Source organism: Prosopis cineraria, unplaced genomic scaffold (assembly GCF_029017545.1).
Source record: "Prosopis cineraria cultivar Desert tree isolate PC_DT_omini unplaced genomic scaffold, ASM2901754v1 PC5, whole genome shotgun sequence".
NCBI classification, from domain to species: Eukaryota; Viridiplantae; Streptophyta; class Magnoliopsida; order Fabales; family Fabaceae; genus Prosopis; species Prosopis cineraria.
Genome location: NW_026555336.1, coordinates 28,162,001 through 28,185,532, shown reverse-complemented (window position 1 = coordinate 28,185,532; position 23,532 = coordinate 28,162,001). Strand labels below are relative to the sequence as shown.

At 33.8% G+C, this 23,532-nt stretch overlaps 4 protein-coding genes across 7 annotated transcripts; 2 read left to right on the top strand and 2 right to left on the bottom strand.

The window, feature by feature from the left end:
* Positions 1 to 2,918: 2,918 nt before the first annotated feature.
* LOC129310626 (ATP synthase subunit beta, mitochondrial-like) lies at positions 2,919 to 6,810 on the top strand. The gene is made up of 9 exons (XM_054952522.1): positions 2,919 to 3,445; positions 4,229 to 4,304; positions 4,409 to 4,497; positions 4,652 to 4,769; positions 4,848 to 4,951; positions 5,049 to 5,207; positions 5,351 to 5,575; positions 5,663 to 5,974; positions 6,461 to 6,810. Exons 1-9 carry the CDS (start codon positions 2,960 to 2,962, stop codon positions 6,572 to 6,574), a joined length of 1,683 nt encoding a protein of 560 aa, XP_054808497.1. The 5' UTR covers positions 2,919 to 2,959; the 3' UTR covers positions 6,575 to 6,810.
* Positions 6,811 to 7,000: 190 nt separating this feature from the next.
* LOC129310627 (transcription termination factor MTEF18, mitochondrial) lies at positions 7,001 to 10,803 on the bottom strand. Of its 3 annotated transcripts, none has more exons than XM_054952526.1 (3): positions 8,853 to 10,803; positions 8,374 to 8,466; positions 7,001 to 7,023 (listed from the first exon to the last, which is right to left on the bottom strand). In XM_054952526.1, exon 1 carries the CDS (start codon positions 10,615 to 10,617, stop codon positions 8,971 to 8,973), a length of 1,647 nt encoding a protein of 548 aa, XP_054808501.1. In that variant the 5' UTR covers positions 10,618 to 10,803; the 3' UTR covers positions 7,001 to 7,023; positions 8,374 to 8,466; positions 8,853 to 8,970. The 3 variants fall into 3 exon arrangements, with proteins under 3 accessions (XP_054808501.1, XP_054808499.1, XP_054808498.1); XM_054952524.1 differs by lacking the exon at positions 7,001 to 7,023 and adding an exon at positions 7,874 to 8,049; XM_054952523.1 differs by lacking the exon at positions 7,001 to 7,023 and having other exon boundaries at positions 8,155 to 8,466.
* A 93-nt stretch (positions 10,804 to 10,896) lies between these two features.
* On the top strand, positions 10,897 to 14,245 carry LOC129310628 (F-box protein At5g39250-like). 2 transcript variants are annotated; one of them, XM_054952528.1, is made up of 3 exons: positions 10,897 to 11,052; positions 11,344 to 11,497; positions 12,998 to 14,245. In XM_054952528.1, exon 3 carries the CDS (start codon positions 13,008 to 13,010, stop codon positions 13,761 to 13,763), a length of 756 nt encoding a protein of 251 aa, XP_054808503.1. In that variant the 5' UTR covers positions 10,897 to 11,052; positions 11,344 to 11,497; positions 12,998 to 13,007; the 3' UTR covers positions 13,764 to 14,245. The 2 variants fall into 2 exon arrangements, with proteins under 2 accessions (XP_054808503.1, XP_054808502.1); XM_054952527.1 differs by having other exon boundaries at positions 11,035 to 11,177.
* A 1,753-nt stretch (positions 14,246 to 15,998) lies between these two features.
* Positions 15,999 to 19,166, bottom strand: LOC129310808 (loganic acid O-methyltransferase-like). Its single transcript, XM_054952721.1, has 5 exons — positions 19,086 to 19,166; positions 18,029 to 18,688; positions 17,457 to 17,786; positions 17,180 to 17,297; positions 15,999 to 16,114 (listed from the first exon to the last, which is right to left on the bottom strand). Exons 1-5 carry the CDS (start codon positions 19,164 to 19,166, stop codon positions 15,999 to 16,001), a joined length of 1,305 nt encoding a protein of 434 aa, XP_054808696.1.
* Between the last annotated feature and the right edge of the window lie 4,366 nt (positions 19,167 to 23,532).

Sequence of the window (23,532 nt, the reverse complement as noted above, 5' to 3'; positions counted from 1 at the left end):
TCATCTTGGGTTGGGGAAATATTTTGTGAAAATTTTAAGAATACTTAATTTATTTCCCTCTTGGGCGCCAGCCTTATCTAACACAAAGATTTTCAATTATGAGAGTTGTAATTCTTTTAAGATATGAAGAAGCTAGGGAAACAAGAAGACAAAAGTGGCACTGATAAAACGAATTCTCCTAGTGGGCGACAACATGGCAAGCCAGCTAGCAGATAACAGTCAAATTTATTAATTAGTTAACTATCAACCTAGTGAACCCTTAATGGCAGGGTGACATTGTACCAAATTAAAAAATATTAAGATGACATTATGCCAAAAAAACCTTAAGGATATGAGGTGTTATTGCATAGATACTTCGAGGGTATATTTATACTTTAATTTTTTTATTATTTAGTGCTAAGCTATAAGAGTTAAAAAATCATAATGCCGCATTTTTATATTATAAAAAGATAAATTCACTCGAAACTATAAAGCTAGGTTATAAGAATTAAAAATTTATTGTCTTATAAATTTATTAAGTTTCTGTTAAAGTCTAGTAAAATAATAAATAAAATGGCATGTAAGTTTCCTTTCGTTTTTGGAAAAACTCTTCCTGAAAAAACAATTTTCATGATAGTTAAAAAACTATTTTAGTGGCATAAAACAGAGTGCAGTAGAAATGAGTATAATAATTATAGAATTTTCGTGACAGTTGGTGACAGAGCTATCACAAAAATGTAACAATTACAGTGACAATTCAATCTCAGAACAGTCGCAGTAATTGGGTATTTTTTTAAAAAAAAAAAACCTATATAATTGTTTGCACAATGTTAACCCTTTAAAGATTAAAATTTTCATTTGAATAAAATTCTAAGTTAAAACGGCTTACATTATAAATGATAAATAATACACTAAAATTTAATTACAAATTACACGCATAAATAGTTTATTAAATGATCACTTGATCTCGATCCTCCTGCTGCATCTCTCCTTTATGCTTGAACAATATGAACACATATCTGCGGATTCCAATCATTGGCTTTGGGCACTCATACCCCACCATCTCTCTTCCTGCAATATTCAGTAATTAATTTACATACACATTTCCTTCCTCACACTGTCCTAGCAAGTTTATATATATACAAATTATTAAATTATGAGCTTGTCTTTTTATTCAGGAATAAAGAGGAAGAAGAAGAATCGACTAGTTAAGCTTAGAGTAGTTACCAAAGGAAGAGGTGTGCTTCACTCACATTAACCAAACTTTTGGCATATCCCAACTCAATATCATAACTAATTTCCATATTCCTTATTGTATACCGAATGCATGTTTTGACATAAGAAAATAACTAAAAAAAAGACTTCAAAATGCATGACTATAAAAGGTTCATAACTTGTATGAGTAGATGTCTTAAATTCAACATCCTGCTTCCTCATTCAAATTTGTCACTCTTTAGAGTTGCTGGCTATTGCAACAAGCTAATTATTACAAGAATTGTTGAAGTAAAATCAGAACCCAAAACAAGAAAGCCCAATCAAAACAAGCCCATTTAACTTTTCTAAATTCTTTCTTACTTTACCATTCATTTATTCTTTATCTGTATGTATATACATGGCACCATCGGGGTTATGTAATTGTTTCTATAAATAGAATACAATACCTAAGGTTTTGTGTGCCACTGTTACAATTTTTATTTTTATGTAAATCTCATCTTAGTATCAGAGCAAAAGGTATGCTGCCATAGCAGAAGAATTCTCCAAATCATCATCAATCCCACATTCCATCAATTCATTTATCTCTATTTCTCTTACTAAAAATCCATCGTCACCCATCCTCACTCAAAATATTTTTGTCAAGTTGGATAGGACTAACTTTCTTTTTTGGAAGACTCATGTTTTACCCATCCTTAAGGGTTGTTTTTATGAATTTAACCCTAATTGTTATAGTATTCGTGTGAACAGTAATTGTGTTAAAAAAGTTAGCGGTCAAGATTTATTTTACTATGAATTCAAAAGTTTAGAGTTTATTTTGCATATTTTAAGAGTTCAAAACAATTTTCAAGCAAGAGTTCAAGATTTTATTTGCTTATTAACCCTTCATATTTTGAAAATTCATTTCAAATTCAAGTCCACATTTATGTAAGATCAAGATTAATAAACTAATATATGGTTCATAGCATACTTCCACATTTACAAATTCAATTATACATGCAAATAAACACATTTTTGCACATTAAATTTAATTAACCAACATCTACCTAGAATAGGGTTATCTAATTACCTCAAACTTTTAAGAAGTTAAAGATTTACCTCTCAATATATGCTTTCAAGCTTGCTTTCCAAGTTAAAATGGTGCTTGAACAATTAATCTATAATTAATCAAGTCTAACTCATTAACATTGTTAAATATACACTTTCAATTCTCATTTTTCATTTCTAAAGTACTCAAATTCCTTATTTCTCACATTTAGACTCACCCGTTAGGTATATTAACTTCTATCATTTTTCAACAAATCATCAAACTCCCCTTGAATAATTAATGTCAACCAACAATCTCAAATATTCATAATTTAAACAATTCTCATTGACACTAATTGAGTCAACGAGTTTGAACCCCTAACCTATATGAATCGAAAATGATCTCTCATTATCAACTTCTAATAAAATGATCTCTATTTCCTCCTCTCTTCATTTCTTCTCCACTTCTTATTTCTATTATGAAACATCAAATCTCAAGCATTTAAAAATGAATTCAATGATTAAAATAGAAAGTGGGGGAAAAAATGGAGTAGAGAAAAAATAGGGAGAAGTCGATCCCTCAAATTAGCCTCTCCAAATAATCACATATTTTATTTTTTTATTTTGATTATTTTTAAAATCTTAAACAAATACTTTAAAATATGTTTAAAATGACTTCCATAAACCCTAGCCCTTTTTCTCATTCTGTTTCTGTCAGTCACTTGACTAAAGCCCCGCGAAAATGGCTTCACGCAGAATCTTATCGTCTCTGTTTCGATCCTCATTACATCGATCTCCATTGAAGTCATCCATTACCAGCTCAAGGCCCAGGATTTCTTCCCCAGGCGTTGGGGGTCGTCGTCCTTCTCCATATGGCTACCTATTCACTCGCTTCGCTGAGTACGCCACATCTGCGGCAGCTGCTTCGCCACCGGTTCCGGCGAAGAAGGACGCTGTTGGTAGCGGTGATGGGAAGATCATCGACGAGTTCACCGGCAAAGGTGCAATTGGGCAAGTATGCCAGGTCATTGGTGCCGTCGTCGATGTTAGATTCGAGGAGGGTCTGCCACCGATCTTGACTGCACTTGAGGTTATGGATCACTCGATCCGATTGGTACTGGAGGTGGCGCAACACTTGGGTGAGAACATGGTTAGAACTATTGCTATGGATGGAACTGAGGGGGTTGTTAGAGGACAGCGAGTGCTCAACACTGGCTCCCCTATCACCGTAAGCCTTGATTCGCATTCCATTTATGAATTGCTTTTTCTGAGTTACCTTTCTATCTAGTATTATTGTTTGATTCCGCCTTATTTTGGAAACATTGAATTACATTCAATTTCTTGATTGTATTTCGTACTTATTTAAATCTAGTGCTCTTCTTTGATTTGGTTTTGGAAGTCGCGGCTTTGGAAGATTGTAACTTGTTTAGTTACTATGTGGATTGAAAGTTTGATTTTTAGTCATTGGCCTGGTAAAGCTGTAGGTTCTTGACCCATCAGCCGGATCTGTGTAATGACTCTTTTCAAGATATTTCCAATGCCTTTTAAATTTGTTTTGGTTATTTGTAAATTTTAATGTGATCCGGAAGCGAGTTTACCACTTTGTATGTTAGGATTTTTTTTCTATTTAAGCTTAAAAGTACAACGGTTCCTCTTCTAATCATGTCTGCACCTAAAATGTTAAATGAGTAATATTGGTCTGTTGCATTGTGTATGTATTACTAATTTGTGAGATAATTTTTATGCCTCGAAACTAGTTTTCCTTTGTGAATATGGTTCATTTCATTGTGTGTTAGTTATAATAAATTTTCCCAATCACGTATTTAAAATGATGCTTTTGTACCAAATTTTAATTATTCTTCTTTTTGGCTTGTACTTTTTTGCTGGTAAGTTTGTTCAGGTCTTCAGGTGGTCAATTCTGTTCTTAGTCCACTATTTTTTCACCTACGTGTTTCGGTGATCAAAAGCTCTTGTTTTGAATTTTCTGATATGCTGTGTGCATCCCATTTAGGTTCCTGTTGGTAGAGCAACCCTTGGCCGTATCATTAATGTCATTGGGGAGGCTATTGACGAGAAGGGTGAACTTAGTAAGAAACTAATCTTGCCCTTTATAGCTGATCAGTACGTAGGAGGTTGTTCTTTCACTTCATAAAGATGCTTTTACTGACTGTATTTTGTGTCAATTGTATAGAAACTGAGCACTACTTGCCCATCCATCGAGAAGCTCCTGCCTTTGTTGAACAGGCAACTGAGCAGCAGATTCTTGTTACTGGGATTAAGGTACCCCCTTTTTTTTTTTTTTGGTTCTTCCTCTTTCTTTTTCCCCACATTTTTTTTTTCTGTGTGACCAAAATTTTTTTTGTGCCATTGGCAGTGGTTTGTTAATGTGGTATAATGACTGTGTATTGATTGGCCTACTACGGTTGACTTGCAGGTTGTGGATCTACTTGCTCCCTACCAAAGGGGAGGAAAGATTGGGTTGTTTGGTGGTGCTGGTGTAGGAAAAACGGTCCTTATTATGGAACTTATTAATAATGTTGCAAAGGCTCATGGTATATCTGTAGGATGTTTGATTCATAATTCTTGACCTTTCTGCATAGTACTGAGTTCTTGCTGTATCCTTTGATTAGGTGGTTTCTCTGTGTTTGCTGGTGTTGGAGAAAGGACCCGAGAGGGTAATGATTTGTACAGAGAAATGATTGAGAGTGGTGTCATTAAGCTTGGAGAGAAGCAGGTGTACATAATGCACTTAAATAAGAATAAAATATTTGCAATATTCAGTATTCTTCCAATTATACTTATTGTCATCTATGCTTGCTTCATGTTATCAGAGTGAAAGCAAGTGTGCTCTTGTGTATGGTCAAATGAATGAGCCTCCTGGTGCTCGTGCCCGTGTTGGTCTTACTGGGCTTACAGTGGCTGAACACTTCCGTGATGCTGAAGGGCAAGATGTGCTTCTTTTCATCGACAACATTTTCCGTTTTACTCAAGTATGTTTCATTTGGAATTCGAGTAAATTATCTAGCTGGCATTTCTTCCATCCAATGATGTAAATTATCTAGCTGGCATTTCTTCCATCCAATGCATAGTTTCTGATTATATTCTTTAATCTACATTGTAATTCATTGTGCAGGCCAACTCAGAGGTGTCTGCTTTGCTTGGTCGCATTCCATCTGCTGTCGGTTACCAACCAACATTGGCTACTGATCTTGGAGGTCTTCAGGAACGTATTACAACAACCAAGAAAGGTTCAATTACCTCTGTCCAAGCTATATATGTTCCTGCTGATGATTTGACTGATCCAGCTCCTGCCACCACCTTTGCTCACCTGGATGCCACAACTGTGTTGTCACGACAGGTTTAATTTTGTTTTACTGAGGTTGTTGCTTTGATGTATATGTGGTCAACTTTTGACTAGTCACTTGTCATCATTGATATCAAACAGATCTCCGAGCTGGGTATCTATCCTGCTGTTGACCCCCTAGATTCTACATCTCGTATGCTTTCCCCACTTATTTTGGGTGAGGACCACTATAACACTGCTCGTGGTGTACAAAAGGTCCTTCAGAACTACAAGAATCTTCAAGATATCATTGCCATTTTGGGAATGGATGAGCTCAGTGAAGATGATAAGTTGACTGTTGCCCGGGCACGTAAAATTCAAAGGTTTTTGAGCCAGCCTTTCCACGTTGCAGAAGTCTTCACTGGTGCCCCGGGCAAATATGTAGATTTGAAGGAGAGCATTAACAGCTTCCAGGTACATCATTTCTCAGTTTATTCCATATTGTGTTAATTTTTTATCTTGTTCTGTCTTTACCTGGATATACTTGTTCACATTTTGTATACCTGCTATATGATGATATCATGGAAATTTGCTACTTGCAATTGCAGTAAAATATTTTTGCACCTCTTATTTATCTGCATTTTCTTTCAGCTTGTGGCCCAAAAGAATTGGGTTGTGACTCAAATTATGCTTACGGTAACTGAATTTTCAAATTGAACAATAAAAGACTTGATTTTTATGTTAAAAATAGTAAGCTGATTAATCATCTGCTGCTTATGCTTTTTTAGCCTTCTGGACATGTCTTCCTCTATGGTTGTGGCTTGAGTAGGATTTCTTCTGGGATCATCGCACTTGTATATATACCAAGCTTGTTATTTTGGATGTATGCATGGGCCTTTACTTTCTTACCAGTATGACATTTGTCGTGTAATAATTCTTTTCTTGCGCTGTAAATGACAGGGTGTGTTGGATGGCAAATACGATGACCTTCCAGAACAATCATTTTATATGGTTGGAGGTATTGATGAGGTCGTTGCCAAGGCTGACAAGATTGCTAAGGAATCGACCTCTTAGTCACACAATTCATCTTCTATCTTAATTCTTCCTATAATTGAGTAAATTAATAATCATTCAATGACTCTTGATATACCAGATGTCAGAATCTCAATTTTTTTGTGAGTGTCATTTGCTCGAGTCATCCCATCCTTTTGAATCTTGTTGCGTTATTGATTGCATAGAGTGCAAATATAACGGAGCCTCTGTCCTTTTCTCCCCAATGTTATCTAGTGGTGGTAAAATTCGAGCTGTCATATCATTTTTTCTACTCGACCTGCTTGAGATTGAAAAAGAATACGATGCTTGACTTGATCTCCAACTTGAGTCTCAAAATATTACTCTAACCATGCACGAATATGAAAACAATAATCTGAATCTTGAACGAACTTGAGCTCCTCCTCTGTTGCGTTTCTGTAGCCTCCAATCATATTTGAGCCTTTTGGTTGTGTCAATTTGCTACTGAAATCCTGCGTGAGAGGATATTGAAGAACTATTATTGATCACCCAAATCTATTTGCGGAAATTATCGTGTAAAAGGCTTCCTCAATTGCCAGACAAAGATGCGAATGACAAATGAATAACAAATAAATGGTATTTCAACGTCATATTTATGAAATGCAATCACATTTTTAATTGACCATCCTTAAAGATTTCCAATTCCTTGTGAGTATTAAGTGTACGTGACTTGGGCTTCTGTGATGGTGGCTAACCGTAGAATTGGCAATGATATTGGTGGATAGGAGGAGTCACATGTTATGTCTCACATTGAAAAGATTCAAAGAGATTCTTGATTATATTGAGAGGTGTGCCAAGTAGGCTAACTTTTTGGGAAAACAGTAACAACTCTATAACAATGACATCAGAGCTAAATTTAAATTTACCTAATCAATAGGTTTTTTTAGTGGGCCACTTGCGAAGAGGACATAATGAATTGTTTAAGGGAGTGGCTATATCCCACATTGAAGAAACTTGAAGAGGATTTTAATTGTAAAAATGAATGCGTTGCACACTCTAATAGTCTAGTTTTTTGGGTAGAGAGTAATGGTCTCGTCACATAACTCTTATTTGCTGCTTTTACTTGCTACTTTTGTGTTTTCACCAAACAACTTTCTTAACAAAATCGCTGCTCTTCATCTACAAAGGCCTTGGCTCCAAGCGATGTGTTTGCTGGTGATGTTTATGGCGTCCTCTTTTGCTGAGTACCATCACCAGACGTGTTAAGTTCACTTGTTTAGAGCTGATTGCAACACATCTTTCAAAACCGCACTTAAGATAAAGATATTATAAGCTACTATGTTCAACGAGATGCAAGCAATATCATGCTGAGAATAATTTCCAACTACTTCATGCCGTTTCTGTTTTGAGATCAATAAGAAAGGTTCTTGGGGAAGAAAACCAACTACACAATGATGAATCTTAATGTTAAAGAGCCATAATTGTAAAGATAAACTATTCTTCAATCTTCCATTTCCACTTCATGAAATACTTCTACCCTGAAAGGCAGCACGTAAAGTGTTACCTTTTACACACTGACAAAATCCAAGAAAAAGGAAAAGCTGACTGCAGGAAACTACATAAAACACTCCAGGCTCGAAGCATTGAAACTAAAACAAGTGCATACTCAAACTTCATTATCAAGAAAGTCTTATATGGCTCAAATCCTTACACTTGATTATCCTACGCTAATTAAATGGCAAACTAATGTCACTGGAGCACAACAAATAATGTAATGCCTACAACGGCAACGCACCACTCCCTCTTAAACTTATTATGCAAATGAGCATCTTTGGAGTGTAAATTTAGCCTCTTCTTCTTACCTTGTGCTCCAGAGGCAGAACCTATGGCAGTAATCTACCAAAATCAGCCCTCATAACCTTCGCAGGAATCACTGCTTGATCAAATGTATGAAGCTGTAATATGAGAACAACAAAACGCACAGGCAAAAAAACTTCTTCAGAAATCAGAATAAAAAAACAGTATTCAGAAATCAGAACACAACCTCCAGGCTCCCACCAAATTGTCAGTGTCACACTGACATAAATAAATGTAACTTTCAAATCAGCGTATGAAAATGTACTACAAAGATAAAAGCTTACAGAAGAGTTAATTGAAAATTACTTGAAATATTTTCAATGTGCAGAGAATGAAAAGATTTTCAGGTTAGAAAGTCCGGCCTAGCGATGAAACAAGCTTAACACAAAGAATGATGACATCCTGAAGAAAATACTAAATTTGGAATCAACAAAGGACTCTAGATCAAATAAAGAATCAAATATAAGAGGGATGATGGACATACTAGAGTGGAAAAGCAGAACAGAAGCTGCAGAAAAATATCAGCAAAAGGACTGAATGAATCAACTTCAGGATTGAAGTTTGGACTTGACTTTTGGGGCTCCATGCCTTTCAGAAGGATCTCATAACCGGAATTGCTCAAACCAATGTTTTGGAGCAGCTGGGTGCATTTTGTAAACACGAGCTAGAAAAGCCTTTTCACTAGTTGCAACTATGCTTGCAATGGAATAGTCTTTGGTACATAAACCTTTTTCTGTAAGCCACATATGAAATCTGTACCTAGGCTTAATGCGGTTCTCCAAACCAAAAAGCAAATAACCTGGATATCTATGTAGATACTCTAAAGAGTATCCCATTCCTTGACAGAGGAAAGTTACCTTCTGCTCTATAGATCGAGCATTTTGGTTTAGAATCTTAGGGGTCATTCTTACCATCTTACAAAGCTTGGAGTGTTCAATCCCTAAACACAGAAAGCAATCAAATCTTTCTTGTAATTCAATACTAGTGCCATGCAAGTGTGCTAAGAGATCAAAGATTAAAGCATTTTCCCCGAAGCCCCAGCTATGAAGCAAATTTAGTTTCTTCATGGTATGATTTGGGGTATTTGAAGCGTTAATCATTTCCAAGCCACTTCGGTATTCTTCAGCTCGGTCTTCATCAGGATAGCTTACTATATATTTCACTAGCAACTGATGATTTCCATCCTTGATTTTATCAATGAACCACTGGTGTAAGTCCAAAGCCCTCATTACCAGAGGCAGATTAGCCATTTTGTTGGTCCCCAATACATGATCAAAATTTTGAGTGACATCCTTCAGGTTTTCAGTCTCCAAGCCAATGTATTCCAATAACTTTGTTATGTTAATCACAGGCTTCTGTAAATTAAGACTCAACAATTCTGGGGCCTGAAGAAGTAACACAGCTACTTCTTCCTTGTTTACACCAAATCTACAAAAATACTCAACCTTTTGAATCAATTCTTCTCCATGTTCAAGAAAGATGTTTTTATTTCTCTCTACAAGCTCCGGTAGCCTTCTCTTATCACCACATAAATCATAAAATACCCGAATTTTCCTACATACCTCGTACCAGGAATTCACATTTTCCTCAACAGATGTTGCCAGCTCAAAATCCAAAAATACCGACTTCAAAAAATTTAACAATGCTTCACTTTCAGAACCTACTTCACATTCCCCGCACAAAACGTAAGGAAAAGCTAGACATATACCAACTACATGAACGTTACAAAAACCATATTTCTTGAACTCCAATAGCTTAGACTTGAGCTCTCCCGCATTACTCCTAAATATGGAACTACTCTCCACATACAACTTACCCAAATCATTCCACGGAAACCCAAATTCCGAAAGCGCACCAGCGGCATCGAGAAGAGTCCGATCTTCGGAAAAGAAAAACTTGTTCGAACGCAACAACCCAGAAACGTCATTATAGTCTATGCCAATGCTTTCAAAGAAAAATTCAAACTCGTTGATGGGGTGGTACCTAAGAAATTTCTTGAATTTTTTAGAGAAAGTGACAGCTGAAAAATCTACCTTTGTTATTAGACTGGCGAGCGAAAGAGGAGAGCTTTTGCTAATATGCTCAGCATAAGTATAAGGCAAGCAGCTTGTACCATGGAGGTATTCAGTGAGAGCCTTCTGGGCTTCCCGGATAGCCAAGTTCTTGTACCTAGAGCTTGGAATGTTCGGAAGCTTCGCACTGGTAGATAGATGACGAACAACGAATACGGAAAACAAATTTGAGAACATGATCGCAAAAGTGGATTCCGAGTCTCAAATTCCTACATGGTTGTAAAAAGAATCCGGTTTTTCTCCTCTTCGAAGAACACAGACGGTCAAAAATCGTCTCCGATGAAGCGACTGATCCATGGCTTTGCAGCTCTAAACGCATAACATTCCTGTTTCTCGGAAACGAATTGTCTGCAGTGGAATAAAACGTGCTGCTGTGAATTTCACCCGTTGGCATGATCTTACATTCAATGTTGTGCCACGTCAAGAATCCCAATTGCCTTCACAAGAAATCGTGGCCGTCAATCCTGTGAACCCCAATGCTGTCTATTTAGATCAGTAACAAATCGTGGCCGTCCATTATGATCAATCTCAGACGTCCATTCTATGAAGCCGCATTATTTCAGCATTTGCGTCCGTGCCGGAGAAAGCCTCGGACGCCGGAGAAAGCCTTGAGTATGTTACCTTTTGTCTTCTAATTTCGCCATTTCTCAGATTGTTTGATGATTCTTTTCTTGAAGAAGAGTATAACTAACCAAAAAAAAAAAAAAAAAGGAGGAAGAAGAAAGGAAATTGTTCAGGTTTGTCAAACCAATGTGAAAATCGAATGGTGTAATTGGGCATGTTCTTCGACTATGGATGATATGTTTTGAATCAAGGATTGTGTTATGAGTTGTGACTTCCTTTTTCTCCTTAGTATTCTCTGCCTCGTTGCTTTGCTTAATCAGTTCCTTCCTTTCTTCTCAGCTTTATTGCTGTGCTCGGGTTCCGATCTCCATGCCATCACGCGCGTGAACAATTCCGTTTCTGGTTGCTCCGCTGATCGCCGCGCCTGCGCCGCTGATTTGAATACTGCTCTTGTCGCTTTGATTCTGCTCTTCCCTTCTTCTGATTGAGGCTGGTAAGGGATGTCACTCCCTATTTTTAGATCCCCCCCTTCTGGTCTCGTTGATTCCTATTCTTCATTATTATTGTTCTTCTATCCGTTTGGGGTGAAATCAATTTTCGTGTTTTGAACCTTTGTTGTTTACTGGTTCTTCAGTAATGAAATCCTTTGTAAAGGTTCACACATCAGCTATTGTTATTGCTGGACCTGGATGGAATCCATGCAATTCCTTTTTGGGAGCTTGATCTCAGTGCTATTGTTAATGTTGGAATTCGGTTCACAGATTATTGTAAGGAACAGGAATGAGATTCAATTAACCATATTGCGCTTAGCATAGAGCAGATTTCCCCGTTTTTGAATCATGACCTAAGCTATTCTGATGGTTCGGATTGGGTTCATAGCTTTTTACTGGACTAAGATTCAGCCTACCATTTTACTGTGGTTACTATGGAGTACATTGTCATATTTCAATTCATGCCTCCACCTGCCTTCTTCAAAGCACTTCCGTTTCTATAGCTAAATACCAGACGGTGGAAGGGAACTGAATAAATCTGGATTTCCTTTACCACACTTTAGATGCGTGGGTGATGACTCTAACGAAAATTAACAACCACTGTATGAATTATTGCTAAATTGTATTAGTCAACTATTGATGAAACAATGTGTTGGACATATTTGTAGACTAATGAAAGATGTTATGTTGCTAAATTTTATGGTAATTAAGTGATAAACAGAGTACTTACTGGCGTCCCATAAGATCTGAAGGGAATGATTTTTTGTATTCCCGTGAATTATGACTGGTGGGAAAATGTGTCTCTGTTCTCAATTTCTTTGTTGTTGGTGAGATTTGTCTATTTGTTTTGAGTTTCTGAAAGAAACTGTGCTAACCCTTGTCTAGAGGACAGATGGGAATATATTTGTGATTTTGTTCGTATTTCTAGATTAGAGTGATAGCAATTTTAAAACTTAAACTAGTGATATGAAATGCACTGGGAGTAATTGTTCGTTTTACTTGATTTATGGTCTTTCTTGATGGGTTTCTCTGATGAACATTCAACGGAATTTGAAAGCTTTATGGTCTTATTTCTTTGTATGTGTTTTTATAGACATAATTATTCTATTATTTTTTTTTCTTTTCAATTTCATCTTCAAATTTGTAACTAACCGAATCAAGCAATTTCTTTGATGTTGAAGTTCTATGTGGAAAATACATGCTTTTTTGGTCATATTAGAGGGGTGTCAGCCTAAATCTCTACTCTTACTCCATCTCACCTTGACTAGTCTTAGGTAGCTGGGAAATGCGTATCTTGTAAACTTGATTGTAAGATGGAATAACATTATGCTGCTGATATTGAGATCAAGCATGATTTGTGTTTGTGTGTGTTAGCTACCTCTATCAATTTAGCGTTTATGCCTTCACTCATTTTGATAACTTGTTACATTTTCAATGAACTCTTTATGTTCAGATTCTTAATGCAACGTATTGTTATGAAACGCTTATGTTCTAAACTGTAGGGAACTGAAGATGGTTTCTGAAGAAGTTATGAAAGCTGTTTTTCCTTTGCTGGAGGGCATTGATCTTGCTTCTTGTATGATAGTATGTAAACAGTGGAGAGACTTAGCCCGAGATGATTACTTTTGGAAATGTCTTTGTGCCAAGAGATGGCCCTCAATCAGCAAGCGGCCTAATCCTCCAACTGTAAGCTACTACAAGTTATACCAATCCTTTTATAAACGCCGGCGTCAAAAAACTCTTCTCCGTCCAAGAATTTCCTTTGATGATTTGGAGTTCTTCATTGACATTTGGGCTGAAAATAGATTACTTTTCTCAGAAATGGTGCCTGGCTCTGTGCTGCAGCACGGAGTTAAAGTTCCTCCTTCTGGAGTCTGTGAAACGCTTAAATATCACTTGGAGGCCCCTGAATTCAAGATGACATTGCCTGTTGAACCTAGGTTTACGATATCCTACGGCCAGACTGAAACCGTTAGTGTCTCTGTATTGGTTGGACGGAAGGATTCAAATAAGGTTGCTCGCATCATTAATAAATCTATGTTTGATTACATCGATCAGTCGTCTTACAAGGCCTTGGCATTTGACTACCTTGACATATCTCCTGTGTACCCTTTTTTGTCTGGCATCCGGGCATGGATCTCTCTTCTATTTATGGAAGATGGAAATGAAGGATCTATGGATGTGTTTGGAATTCAGATGGACTTCTGCGATGTGGCAAACACCAAGGAAGAAGTCTTATTGCTCTTAGACATGCTTGATTGGCAGTAAAATGTATGTGAAGACTTGATATTGTATGGGATATCGATTTCCACATTGAGTAGTATATGATGCTCAATGAGGTATTTAAGTGAGTTTGTTTTCTTATTTTAACAGCTAGCTTTTGAGGTAAGGTTTTCCATCCCACTCAAATATCCATCAATTGGTATCATAGCTTGGTTGTGGGCAATTCTGGAGAGAGTTGTTCATGGAGAGTTTTAACTAGCAAGAGGTCGAGTTAAGTGTTATGAAATTTATCCACCTAGATGGCAGCTTTTCATAAGGGCTAATTGATGGAGACTTGGCTACATGGGATAGCAAGTCTCACATTGAGTGGTACAAGATGCTCAATTGAATATTTAAATGAGTTGGTTCTCTCACTTCAACAACTAGCCTTTGCGATGTGGTTTCCTATTTCATTTAAGTACCCATACTTTATGTACAATGATGGATAGAAAAATTAAAATAATTGAAGGTAATATGTTTATGTGAAACTTCATGTTCCTATCAACATAAAGGTTTTACATAAATTGATATCGTATCTTGTAGGATTGCATTGTGTGAATACTTTTTTTTTTTTTGCAAAATATGTGCTTTTACTTGTTCACTATCATTAATATATAAAATCTTTTCTTTATTTTTTTTTTAACTTTCCGACCTTAATGCACTAAGTCAGCCAAGTTAGAATGTACCAACAAAATATATGCTCCATCCTTCTAAGTTTTTTGTTAATTTAGGTTTTTGGTTTTATTGTAAAACTACTACTGTTTGAGTTCCAATGCTTTGTTTATTCCATTACTCACAATTATGTCTCATTTTTTATCTGAAGTTTTGTATTGTGATTTGTGAGAATATTTTAGTTCATGCCTGGTAATATTTTACATTAATTAATGATTTCATAATGTATATGCAAAATTTTAAACAGCTAAAGAATTGAAACAGAGAGAGTAACAACTAATCTATGGGATCCTTTTTTTGCAAGGAGTTTATGCCAATCATATTTAAAATACTAGTTTAAAAGAATAAGTGTTATAAAATAATAGTGTTGTCAATAATTAGGTTATGACTTATTATTTGTTTATGTATGTAAAGTTTGTGATGATGATAGAGTGGATGAATACCTATTTCCTATAATTTTTTAATTATGAGAATTGAATTGTAAGTTGTATTCAGTTAAAGTTTCAGTACTTGATATTTAAAAGAAAATGTATGTATTAAAAGTTTTTTTTTCCCTTACATATATTGTTATAAAATAATAGTTTTTTCAATAATTGGACATTAATGGGTTGTTTGTGATGATAATGTTGATGGTTGATATTTTGTTGGAGAAATTGAAGGATAAGGTACACCTTTTTGTGTTTTCATGTTTCTTTTTTAATAAAAAGATGAAATACAATTGAGGAAAAATTAGAATACAAGGTCCGTTATCCAAAAAAAAAAAAAAAGGTTGAGTTAAAGGTTATATCTCCCCATAAATTATTTTTTGAAAACTATTAGGTATCCAATAAAATGATTTGATGCAAAAAGGTTCACCAAATAAAAAATTGTAGTCCTTACAACCTTTTGTCTATTTTTTTTTAATTACACAGTCACGGCAAAGTCATACAAAGAGATTATATTCTAGTCATATGTAAAAATTATGAGGTTTTGTACAGTCTATTAGAAAAATATCAAAAATCATAACATTAAAAATATTATATATTAATTTGTAGGTTAAGAAATTAACATATTTATTTACTTTTTTATAAATATAGTCGCCTTTTGTCTATTTGAGAGTAACATCCACATTTTCTCGAGGGCCACAATAACTTACCAACTTCCACCTCCTCCTCAAAGGCCCCCTCAATATTCATATTTTGTAATGAAAAATTGTTAAATACATCTAATATATCATATCATTTATAATTTGTTTAATAAAAATATAATATTTAAATAGCATTAAATATAAATTAATTTTAACGTTAATAATAGTAAATAAAAAAATGTAAAAAATTAAATATACATTCTGTTATAAGAGTAAAATTAATTAAAATAATATTGCATAATATTTTATTTAAATTATTTAAAATATTTTAATTAGATAAATTATAAATAATATATCGCACCCGTTATACATTTTTTAACTCCATGTAATAGATAGAATCCGTCGTGCTTACCTCATTCATTCTTAACTCCATTAACTCCATTTTTGCAGGCCAATCACTATGGTTGGCTTGAGTCACCTTGGAATAACTGCACGAGGCCTAATCACCCATTATCACAATCCACTTCCTTACCATTCCAATCCTGCTTCAAATCACATGAAGCATCAACAGCATCCAGCATATTCCCTCCAACCTCCATAGATGCCACTTCCAAAGCATCTTCACTTTGTATTGTTTATTCACCCCAAGTTCCTCCAATCTTCACTTGATGGCTATAAACAGAGAGCTCTGGTATAAGAGCTCAAGAACAGGGGCTTTCTCGGGAAGCACATGTGAATGACTTCAACTGCGTTACTTAAGAGATTGTGGCACCCCCTCTCTGCCTTGCACTTAACATAGAGTCAGACGACAAATACGCAAGAACCTCGCCACCACTAGCCCAATCCAACAGAGAAGGACTATCAAAGACAGAGGAGTACTTGAATCCTTTGAAATATACATGTAAAAGTCATAAAAAAAAAACTAAAAATAACAACTACACAGAAAGTGTTCTTGCTGAGTTTCAGGGGCCATGTAACCAAATAACCTACCATTTTTCAGGTAAAAAAATTTTTGGTTTAATATGGGAGTTTGCCAATGAAGAAGAAAATAAAATGTTAAATAAAATAATAGAGGAAAATGCAAGAAACTAATTGAAATAACAATCCTGCTAGTCTAAAAAATATAAGGTCACATTTGCCTAATATAATATAATAAATGAATTGAAAAAATAAAAATAAAAATAAGATAATAAAAAAAGAATAAATGAGTACATTCATAAGATAGAACGGTAATTTAATTCATAAAATTAAAAATTATGATTTATAAAATTTTTAGAGGGTGTAATAATTTTTACATCTGTAATATATATTAATTAATTTTATCATTTTTAATATAGGGAACGGGTGATTTTGTTTATTTTTGTTTCAATTTTTTTAATTAATTCCATTTCATTTTATTCTAATAAGCAAACATAAGCATACTTTCAACACAAAATCGTTTTACTTTTGGCATCAAACTTGACTCTATGAAAGTTTGAAACAACTGTTAATAAAAGAGACTGCAAGATAGTCTCAAAATTGTGTAGTATTTCAAAGTCCCTTCATTGATGGATACATTTCAGTTTAGTTCACGTACTTTGACCCAAAGCCATCAGTTTTCCCAACTACAGACAATCTAAAGCGTGTCAGTCAAACCAGTAAATGTGCAGTTATAATAGCAACAGTTCATCTCACACACAAAAACAAGGCCAAATTGGTATGGCTTTGAATTCCTCAGTCAATAGTTCCCCAGTCTCAGAACCTTCACGAATAGGAAATTTGATAACCCATGCATGCTTTCCAGAGACAATAATTCGATCCATCTAAAAGAATAGATTGGTTTATAAGGGAAAGCTTTAGTATACTATAAACATCACTACTTGACTCATAATTTATTGGCTTACAGTTCCCATTGAGAGAAAGAGTTGTGCCAATGTTTTTTCTTATAGAAGTTGAAATCTGCGAACTTTTCATTCAAGCACCTTTCGCTTAAGAAGAATAAAAACTTGATGTTGTTTAACCCTATGATAATCAATGATTTCTGGGAATTCCATAATTTTTTTTGCATAACGATCAAAGAGCTCATCAACAATTCCATCTCCAAAATGCTTCTCAATCAGAACTTCCCACACAGCCCTTCCTGTAGAAACAAACGCTTCTATATTTGGTATAACAAAGGATGTCTGATCCAATGTGACCATTTTCTCGAGGCTGAAATCTTCATTACTTTCAAGTATTTTCTTCAGATCCTCCAAGCGTGGGAAATATGTGGGCACATTGAAAGTGTCCACTTTTTCTTCACTTATTAGTCCCTGCAATGACAATAGCCATTACCAAAACTTTATTAAGTGCTTAAGTTGACTTAAATAATCAATAATAATAAATGCAGACGACAATCATCTAATATTATGCTTGAAATATAATTATGCCTTGAAAATGGAAATGCATATCAGGAAAAGTGCATACGAAGGGAGAAAGTACTTAATAAATGAGTCTCACACTATCAACAAATTAGATGCTAATAACATCAAAGAATTCAAATTCCATTATGTACCAATTTGGCCATGTCCAGTAGACAGCTTCCCAAGAGTTCAATGCTTTTCCCAGCATACAAATCTGTACTAAAATCAATTACATCATAAGCAGCATAAGTCATAATTGCCATTAATCCATTGCCCACAAGCTCTTGTGCTCTAGCATGCAGAAATATCTCCAAATCCATCATAAACTGACTCTTATAAGCTTCTTGAACTTCACTTGGAGCATTAGTATAGTAAATTCTTCCCTTGTTGAAAGCACCACAGTTTTTGTCTGTAAGCTCTCTAGGCAACTTAGATAGCCAAGGCAGTGCTGAGGATGAATGAACTACATGTAAGCTCTGCCTTGGAAATAAGCGTCCGTAGAAAGAGCCAGGAACTCCAGCTGCAAAGTAATTTTTATTGGGAGGAAGTTTCTGAAAGAGGGTATTGAAATCATTTGACACTTGGTCATTGAAGAAAACTAGAAACTCTGGGGTAGTTTGATTTTGAGATTGGTACTGGAGTTGTATTGCTTCTAAAATGTTTTGTACTGCAATGAAGGTGTTAGGCCCAATGGAGCAACCTAAGTCTGCTATGCAAATTGGATTTGCAGATGAAACACAAATGCCTTTCGAGTCAAACTTGTCCGCTACTGCACTATGCAAGAGGCTTTTGCCTTCATCAATTAACTGTCTCTGCACAATTGGTTAGTTACATGTGTGAGTATTAGCATATAAGAATCATACCAAATTCTAAATATTTGATTAGAAAAACTTTAAAAAGTATTTCATCCATACAAGTTTATAAGACACTTATGAGAGTAATTCAATATCCTTTGTGAAGATACCATTTACTTTCACTTGGTTTATAAAAATATACTCACTCCAATCCTAATTATGTATAAGACATAGTTTAAAATCCATGCATGAATATTAAGGGAATATTTGGAAATATTAATATTCTAATTCTTCTTAAAGTTGTGAAAAAAAAGTCTTATAAAAAGGCACATAAGAAGTAATAAATCATTTTTTTAGTGTTGGTCAATAATTTGGAATAATAATGTATACAATGAAACTAATTAAGATCAAAAACCTGAAAAGTCGAGTTTTGAGCATAACTGGATGGACCATCTCCTCCCTTCATTGCAAATGATTCAGAAGATTCATTCTCCATCTTTCTTTTTATATCTGCATCATTCTAATTTGGTTATTTAATCAATAAGCTATGCAAGAAATTTATAGAAAACATTAACATTTGAGAAGTAATTATTTTTTCTTCTTTCTCCCACCTCGTATGACATTAACGTTTCATTACAAGGATGTGTCAAAGTTTTATATTTGTTTTCTTCGGTAGAAATCAATATATCGTGCGTATTTTATTTAAATTAGACTATAGTCAACTAATATCACTACCAATATTTATCTATATCACCCTTGACTTCCCTGCTTATCATGTGAATTGATCCTAACTCTAGTAACAAAACTCATTTGAAGCATCTAACACTTCAATTCGTCTTTTTATAAATTGATAGAAACTCCAACTTGGGTTAAATTAAGAGACAAATTAAAGTAAACTAAAGAGTAAATACAGGTCAAAAAATACTGAATCTAAAAACAAAAGAGATAATAATTATACAAAACATACAGCTTAATAGGAAGAAGCACTTGGAAACATTCAATTATAATAATCTAATTAAAAATCAAAACTTGACAAACCAAACATTAATTTGAAAATTGATATGTATGTATGTAAATATGGATGCATGTATTCCATGAACACTTTGCTTACCTTTTGGAATATAAACTAATATGGGCAAAAATTAAAAGGAAAAGAAAATATCTCAATACTTAAATGAACATGTGGCTCCATTTATGTTAGAGATATTCATTGGCATGAATTAAACAATCATCTTTGGGGTTTGCACCCCCTCACTTTGAAAAAAATTATAAGTGTAGCATGTAAAATTTACAACTTTGCACTCCTATTTTAATATTTTGCCCCCTTTAAACTAAATAAAAAATATTTAGGTTTAAAAACTTATTAGATATATAATATTTTAATGATTTAAATAAGATATGAAAAGTATATTTATGATAAAAGGCCATATCCACTAATTCAATATAATTTTTAAAATGAAAAATGATGATAAATTTATTTATATTATTATAATTTTAATACTAGCATAATTATTACTATTTTAAAAAAATATTAATTTTTTATTAAATTACTCCGCACCCCCTCACTCAGGGTCCTGACTCCGCCACTGTCTTTAAGGATCCATCAAATTATGAACATAAAAAGAAAAACAGAGAGTGCATATATGAAGTAAACTACCCATTCTTACTAGACAACCCAAATGAAAAAACCGACTTTAAATTAAATGATGACACAGAATGAAAAAATAGAATTATGTTGTGATTTCTACGTTTCTATTTTTCTCTTGCTTCACCTTTCTTTCTTCTCTCTCTCAATCTTCCCTCTCAATTTTTCTTTATGCTTCCATATTTCTATTCTAGCCCTTTTATGCACAAAAGAAAGAGAATCATCATTAATGGAACCAATCAAATCCTGATTTGGATATCAAATCTAAATATTATATATTATTTTCTCTTTTTAATTTATTAATTACTTGACATTTTACCATATAACTTTTTAGATGCATATCTCTCCTTTTTTTTTACCAATTTTTTTTATATGCATATAGCTATTAATTAATGTCACTACTATAAAAAATGTAATTATTGTTGCCTTTTAACATCAATTATTACAAAAACTGATGTTAAAAAAAGGCGGTGGTGTATTCATAAATAAAGGGAGCACATTTAAAATTGTTACACTAATAACCAACATTAAATAATATTAAAAAAATAAAAAACAATGACTTTTAACGTTGTTTTTTTAATGAAGACTGATGTTAAAAAATTTAATAATAAAAAAAATTAAAAAAACACACTTTCATAGAGAACCAGCATGAATAAACCATGTCGGTTTCCCATAAAACTGACGTGGTTTCTCTCGCATTTAAATGCTATGTTTTGCATATTTGACATAGAACACAACAGAACCTCTCTGTTTCGCATTTTAGTTTTGTGTTTCAGTCCAGCACTAAAAGGTCATGCTTTTTCCCTCCGAATCCAACCAACATGGGTCCGTCTGTCAGCTGATGTGGGTCTTCCTTTTCCCTCCATTGTACCCTTTTCCCTCTTTCTTCTTCCTTCTTCTTCCTTCATTTTTACAAGTTAGAGATTTCTCTCTTTTTCTCCAACTTCGCTCTTCCTTCTTCTTTTATTGTTGTTAAATGCTTATCTATTTAAATAATTTTTGATCCTTTATTGCTTTGAAGTTTCAGATTTCTTCTTCAGCCTTCCTTTTTCATTGTTGAAGATTTGAATTTCATTTTCTTCTTCGGGCATGAGATATTCCAAGTAAGTTTCATTTTTTTTTTTCAAATTATTTCCTTTGATTTCTGAAATATTTATCTTAGATGGATAGATTTGTATTATATTGAAATTTTATGAATTTATAATTATAATTGTTGATATTTCAAATTTGATATTGTTGCTGAAATTCATAATTTTTTTTTGCTGTTGAAAATTTGATATTGCTGAATCTATATTAGAATTTAAAAATAGCTTGAGATTTGAATTGATTTAAGTTAACTTTGATTATTAAAATTTTAGAATGTCATATTTTAATGGGAAATGCTGCCAATTTTTTTTCTAACTTTATAATTTGATAAACAAATAAAATTGCAATAATAAAATATATATGCTCTTATATAATCAAAATTTTTGAATTTTTGTGTTTTTTCTTTTAAATTGTTATATATATATATGTTTAGAAAATGCTTAGGATTATATTTTTAAAATTGCTATTGTTTGGGAGTTTGATTTGAAATTGTTTAGAATTATATTATTTGAATTTAATTGTTATTAAAATTTGTGGAGGTCTTATTTTAAGGAAAAATTTTACCAATTTTTTTTTAATTTTTGCAAAATTTATATTTTGATAGTTAGACAATGGATCATATTTGGATGAATTATAGGAGAACAAGTACAGAATATGAGAATGGGGTGAAATATTTTCTTGAATTTGCTAAGAGGAATGCTCCTAGTAAAAATGGATTGTATTTTTGTCCATGTGTAAAATGTTTAAATGGGAGTCGACTGGGTATTGATGAAATTAAAGAGCATTTGTTTTGTAATGGGATGCATTTGAGATATAAGAAATGAATATGGCAATGTGAAACTGAATGATTGAGTTCTATTTCCCAAGAGCAAGAAGTAAGTGATGAGGATGTTTGGAATGAAGTGCTTTGTGCAAGTACATGCATATGAGAGCTTGCAGAATGATGTAGAGAAACTTTTGTATCGGGGGTGTAAAAAGTATATACATTTTATAGGTGTATAGTCAATTTGATAGTGAGATGTGGATAGATCGATATGAGTTGATTATATATGAAATGCAAATACATTATGTTGATCATGATGATATCTGGACCAAAACAATCCAGAAATGATATTGATGTCTACTTGACACCCTTGATTGAAGATTTGAAGATGATGTGGGAGGAGGGTGTCGATGTATTTGATGCTTACCAGCAACAATTCTTTAAACTATGTGCCATGATCTTTTGCACAATAAATGACTTTCCTATATATGAAAACTTGTCTAGGTATAATGTCAAGGGCATAAAGCATGTCCTATTTGTGAAGGAGGAACACGCTCTCAACATTTGAAACAAAAAGAAGACAATCTACTTTAGGCATACGAGATTTCTTAATCAGTACTACCCTTATTGCAGATTGAAAAGCGCTTTTGATGGCTCACAAAAGTATGATTTTCTCAAAAAGCATTAACTGGAAAGCAAGTTTATCAAGGGGTGGAGAGGATTAATGTAATCTTTGATAAGAATCGAAAGATTTCAAGTGAGAAGAACTTATAGAAAAAATGTCTATCTTCTTTGATCTGTATATTGGCAATGTCTTGATGTGAGGCATTGCATTAACGTGATGCAAGTGGAGAAAATGTTTATGATAGTCTTGTGGGCACACTCCTACATATTAATGGAAAGACTAAGAATGAGATAAATGCTGGACTGGACTTGGCCGAGATGGGAATAAGAGAATGATTATTTTCTAGACGAGAAGAGGAAAAGAGGACTTATCTACCTCCTGTGGCTTACACACTTTCAAAAATAGAGAAAGCAAGCTTTTATGAGTGTTTACATGGTATTAAAGTGCCATAAGAATATTCTTCTATTGTGAAAAATCTTATGTCGATAAAAGATTTGAAGTTAATAAGCTTAAAGTTTCATGATTACCATATATTGATGCAACAACTATTACCAATAGCTATTTGAGGCATATTAAAAGATGATGTGAGACATACAATTACAAGGTTATGTAGTTTTTTCAATTCTATTTGCAGCAAAATCATTGACCCTAATAAGTTAGATGAATTGAAAAATGAAGGTTATATCATTTTATGCCAACTAGAAATGTACTTTCCTCCGATTTTTTTGATATTATGATGCATT

What these genes read in the sequence shown, in the direction of transcription:
- LOC129310626 (XM_054952522.1), top strand. Translation starts at nt 2,960, where the DNA reads ATGGCTTCACGCAGAATCTTATCGTCTCTGTTTCGATCCTCATTACAT. An exon ending in CAACTGTGTTGTCACGACAG is followed by an intron (nt 5,576 to 5,662) that starts GTTTAATTTTGT and finishes GATATCAAACAG; the next exon opens with ATCTCCGAGCTGGGTATCTA. An exon ending in AGAGCATTAACAGCTTCCAG is followed by an intron (nt 5,975 to 6,460) that starts GTACATCATTTC and finishes TGTAAATGACAG; the next exon opens with GGTGTGTTGGATGGCAAATA.
- LOC129310627 (XM_054952526.1), bottom strand. Translation starts at nt 10,617, where the DNA reads ATGTTCTCAAATTTGTTTTCCGTATTCGTTGTTCGTCATCTATCTACC.
- LOC129310628 (XM_054952528.1), top strand. Translation starts at nt 13,008, where the DNA reads ATGGTTTCTGAAGAAGTTATGAAAGCTGTTTTTCCTTTGCTGGAGGGC.
- LOC129310808 (XM_054952721.1), bottom strand. Translation starts at nt 19,166, where the DNA reads ATGGAGAATGAATCTTCTGAATCATTTGCAATGAAGGGAGGAGATGGT. An exon ending in CTCAAAACTCGACTTTTCAG is followed by an intron (nt 18,689 to 19,085) that starts GTTTTTGATCTT and finishes CCAATTGTGCAG; the next exon opens with AGACAGTTAATTGATGAAGG. An exon ending in TTATTCTTCTTAAGCGAAAG is followed by an intron (nt 17,298 to 17,456) that starts GTGCTTGAATGA and finishes CTATTCTTTTAG; the next exon opens with ATGGATCGAATTATTGTCTC.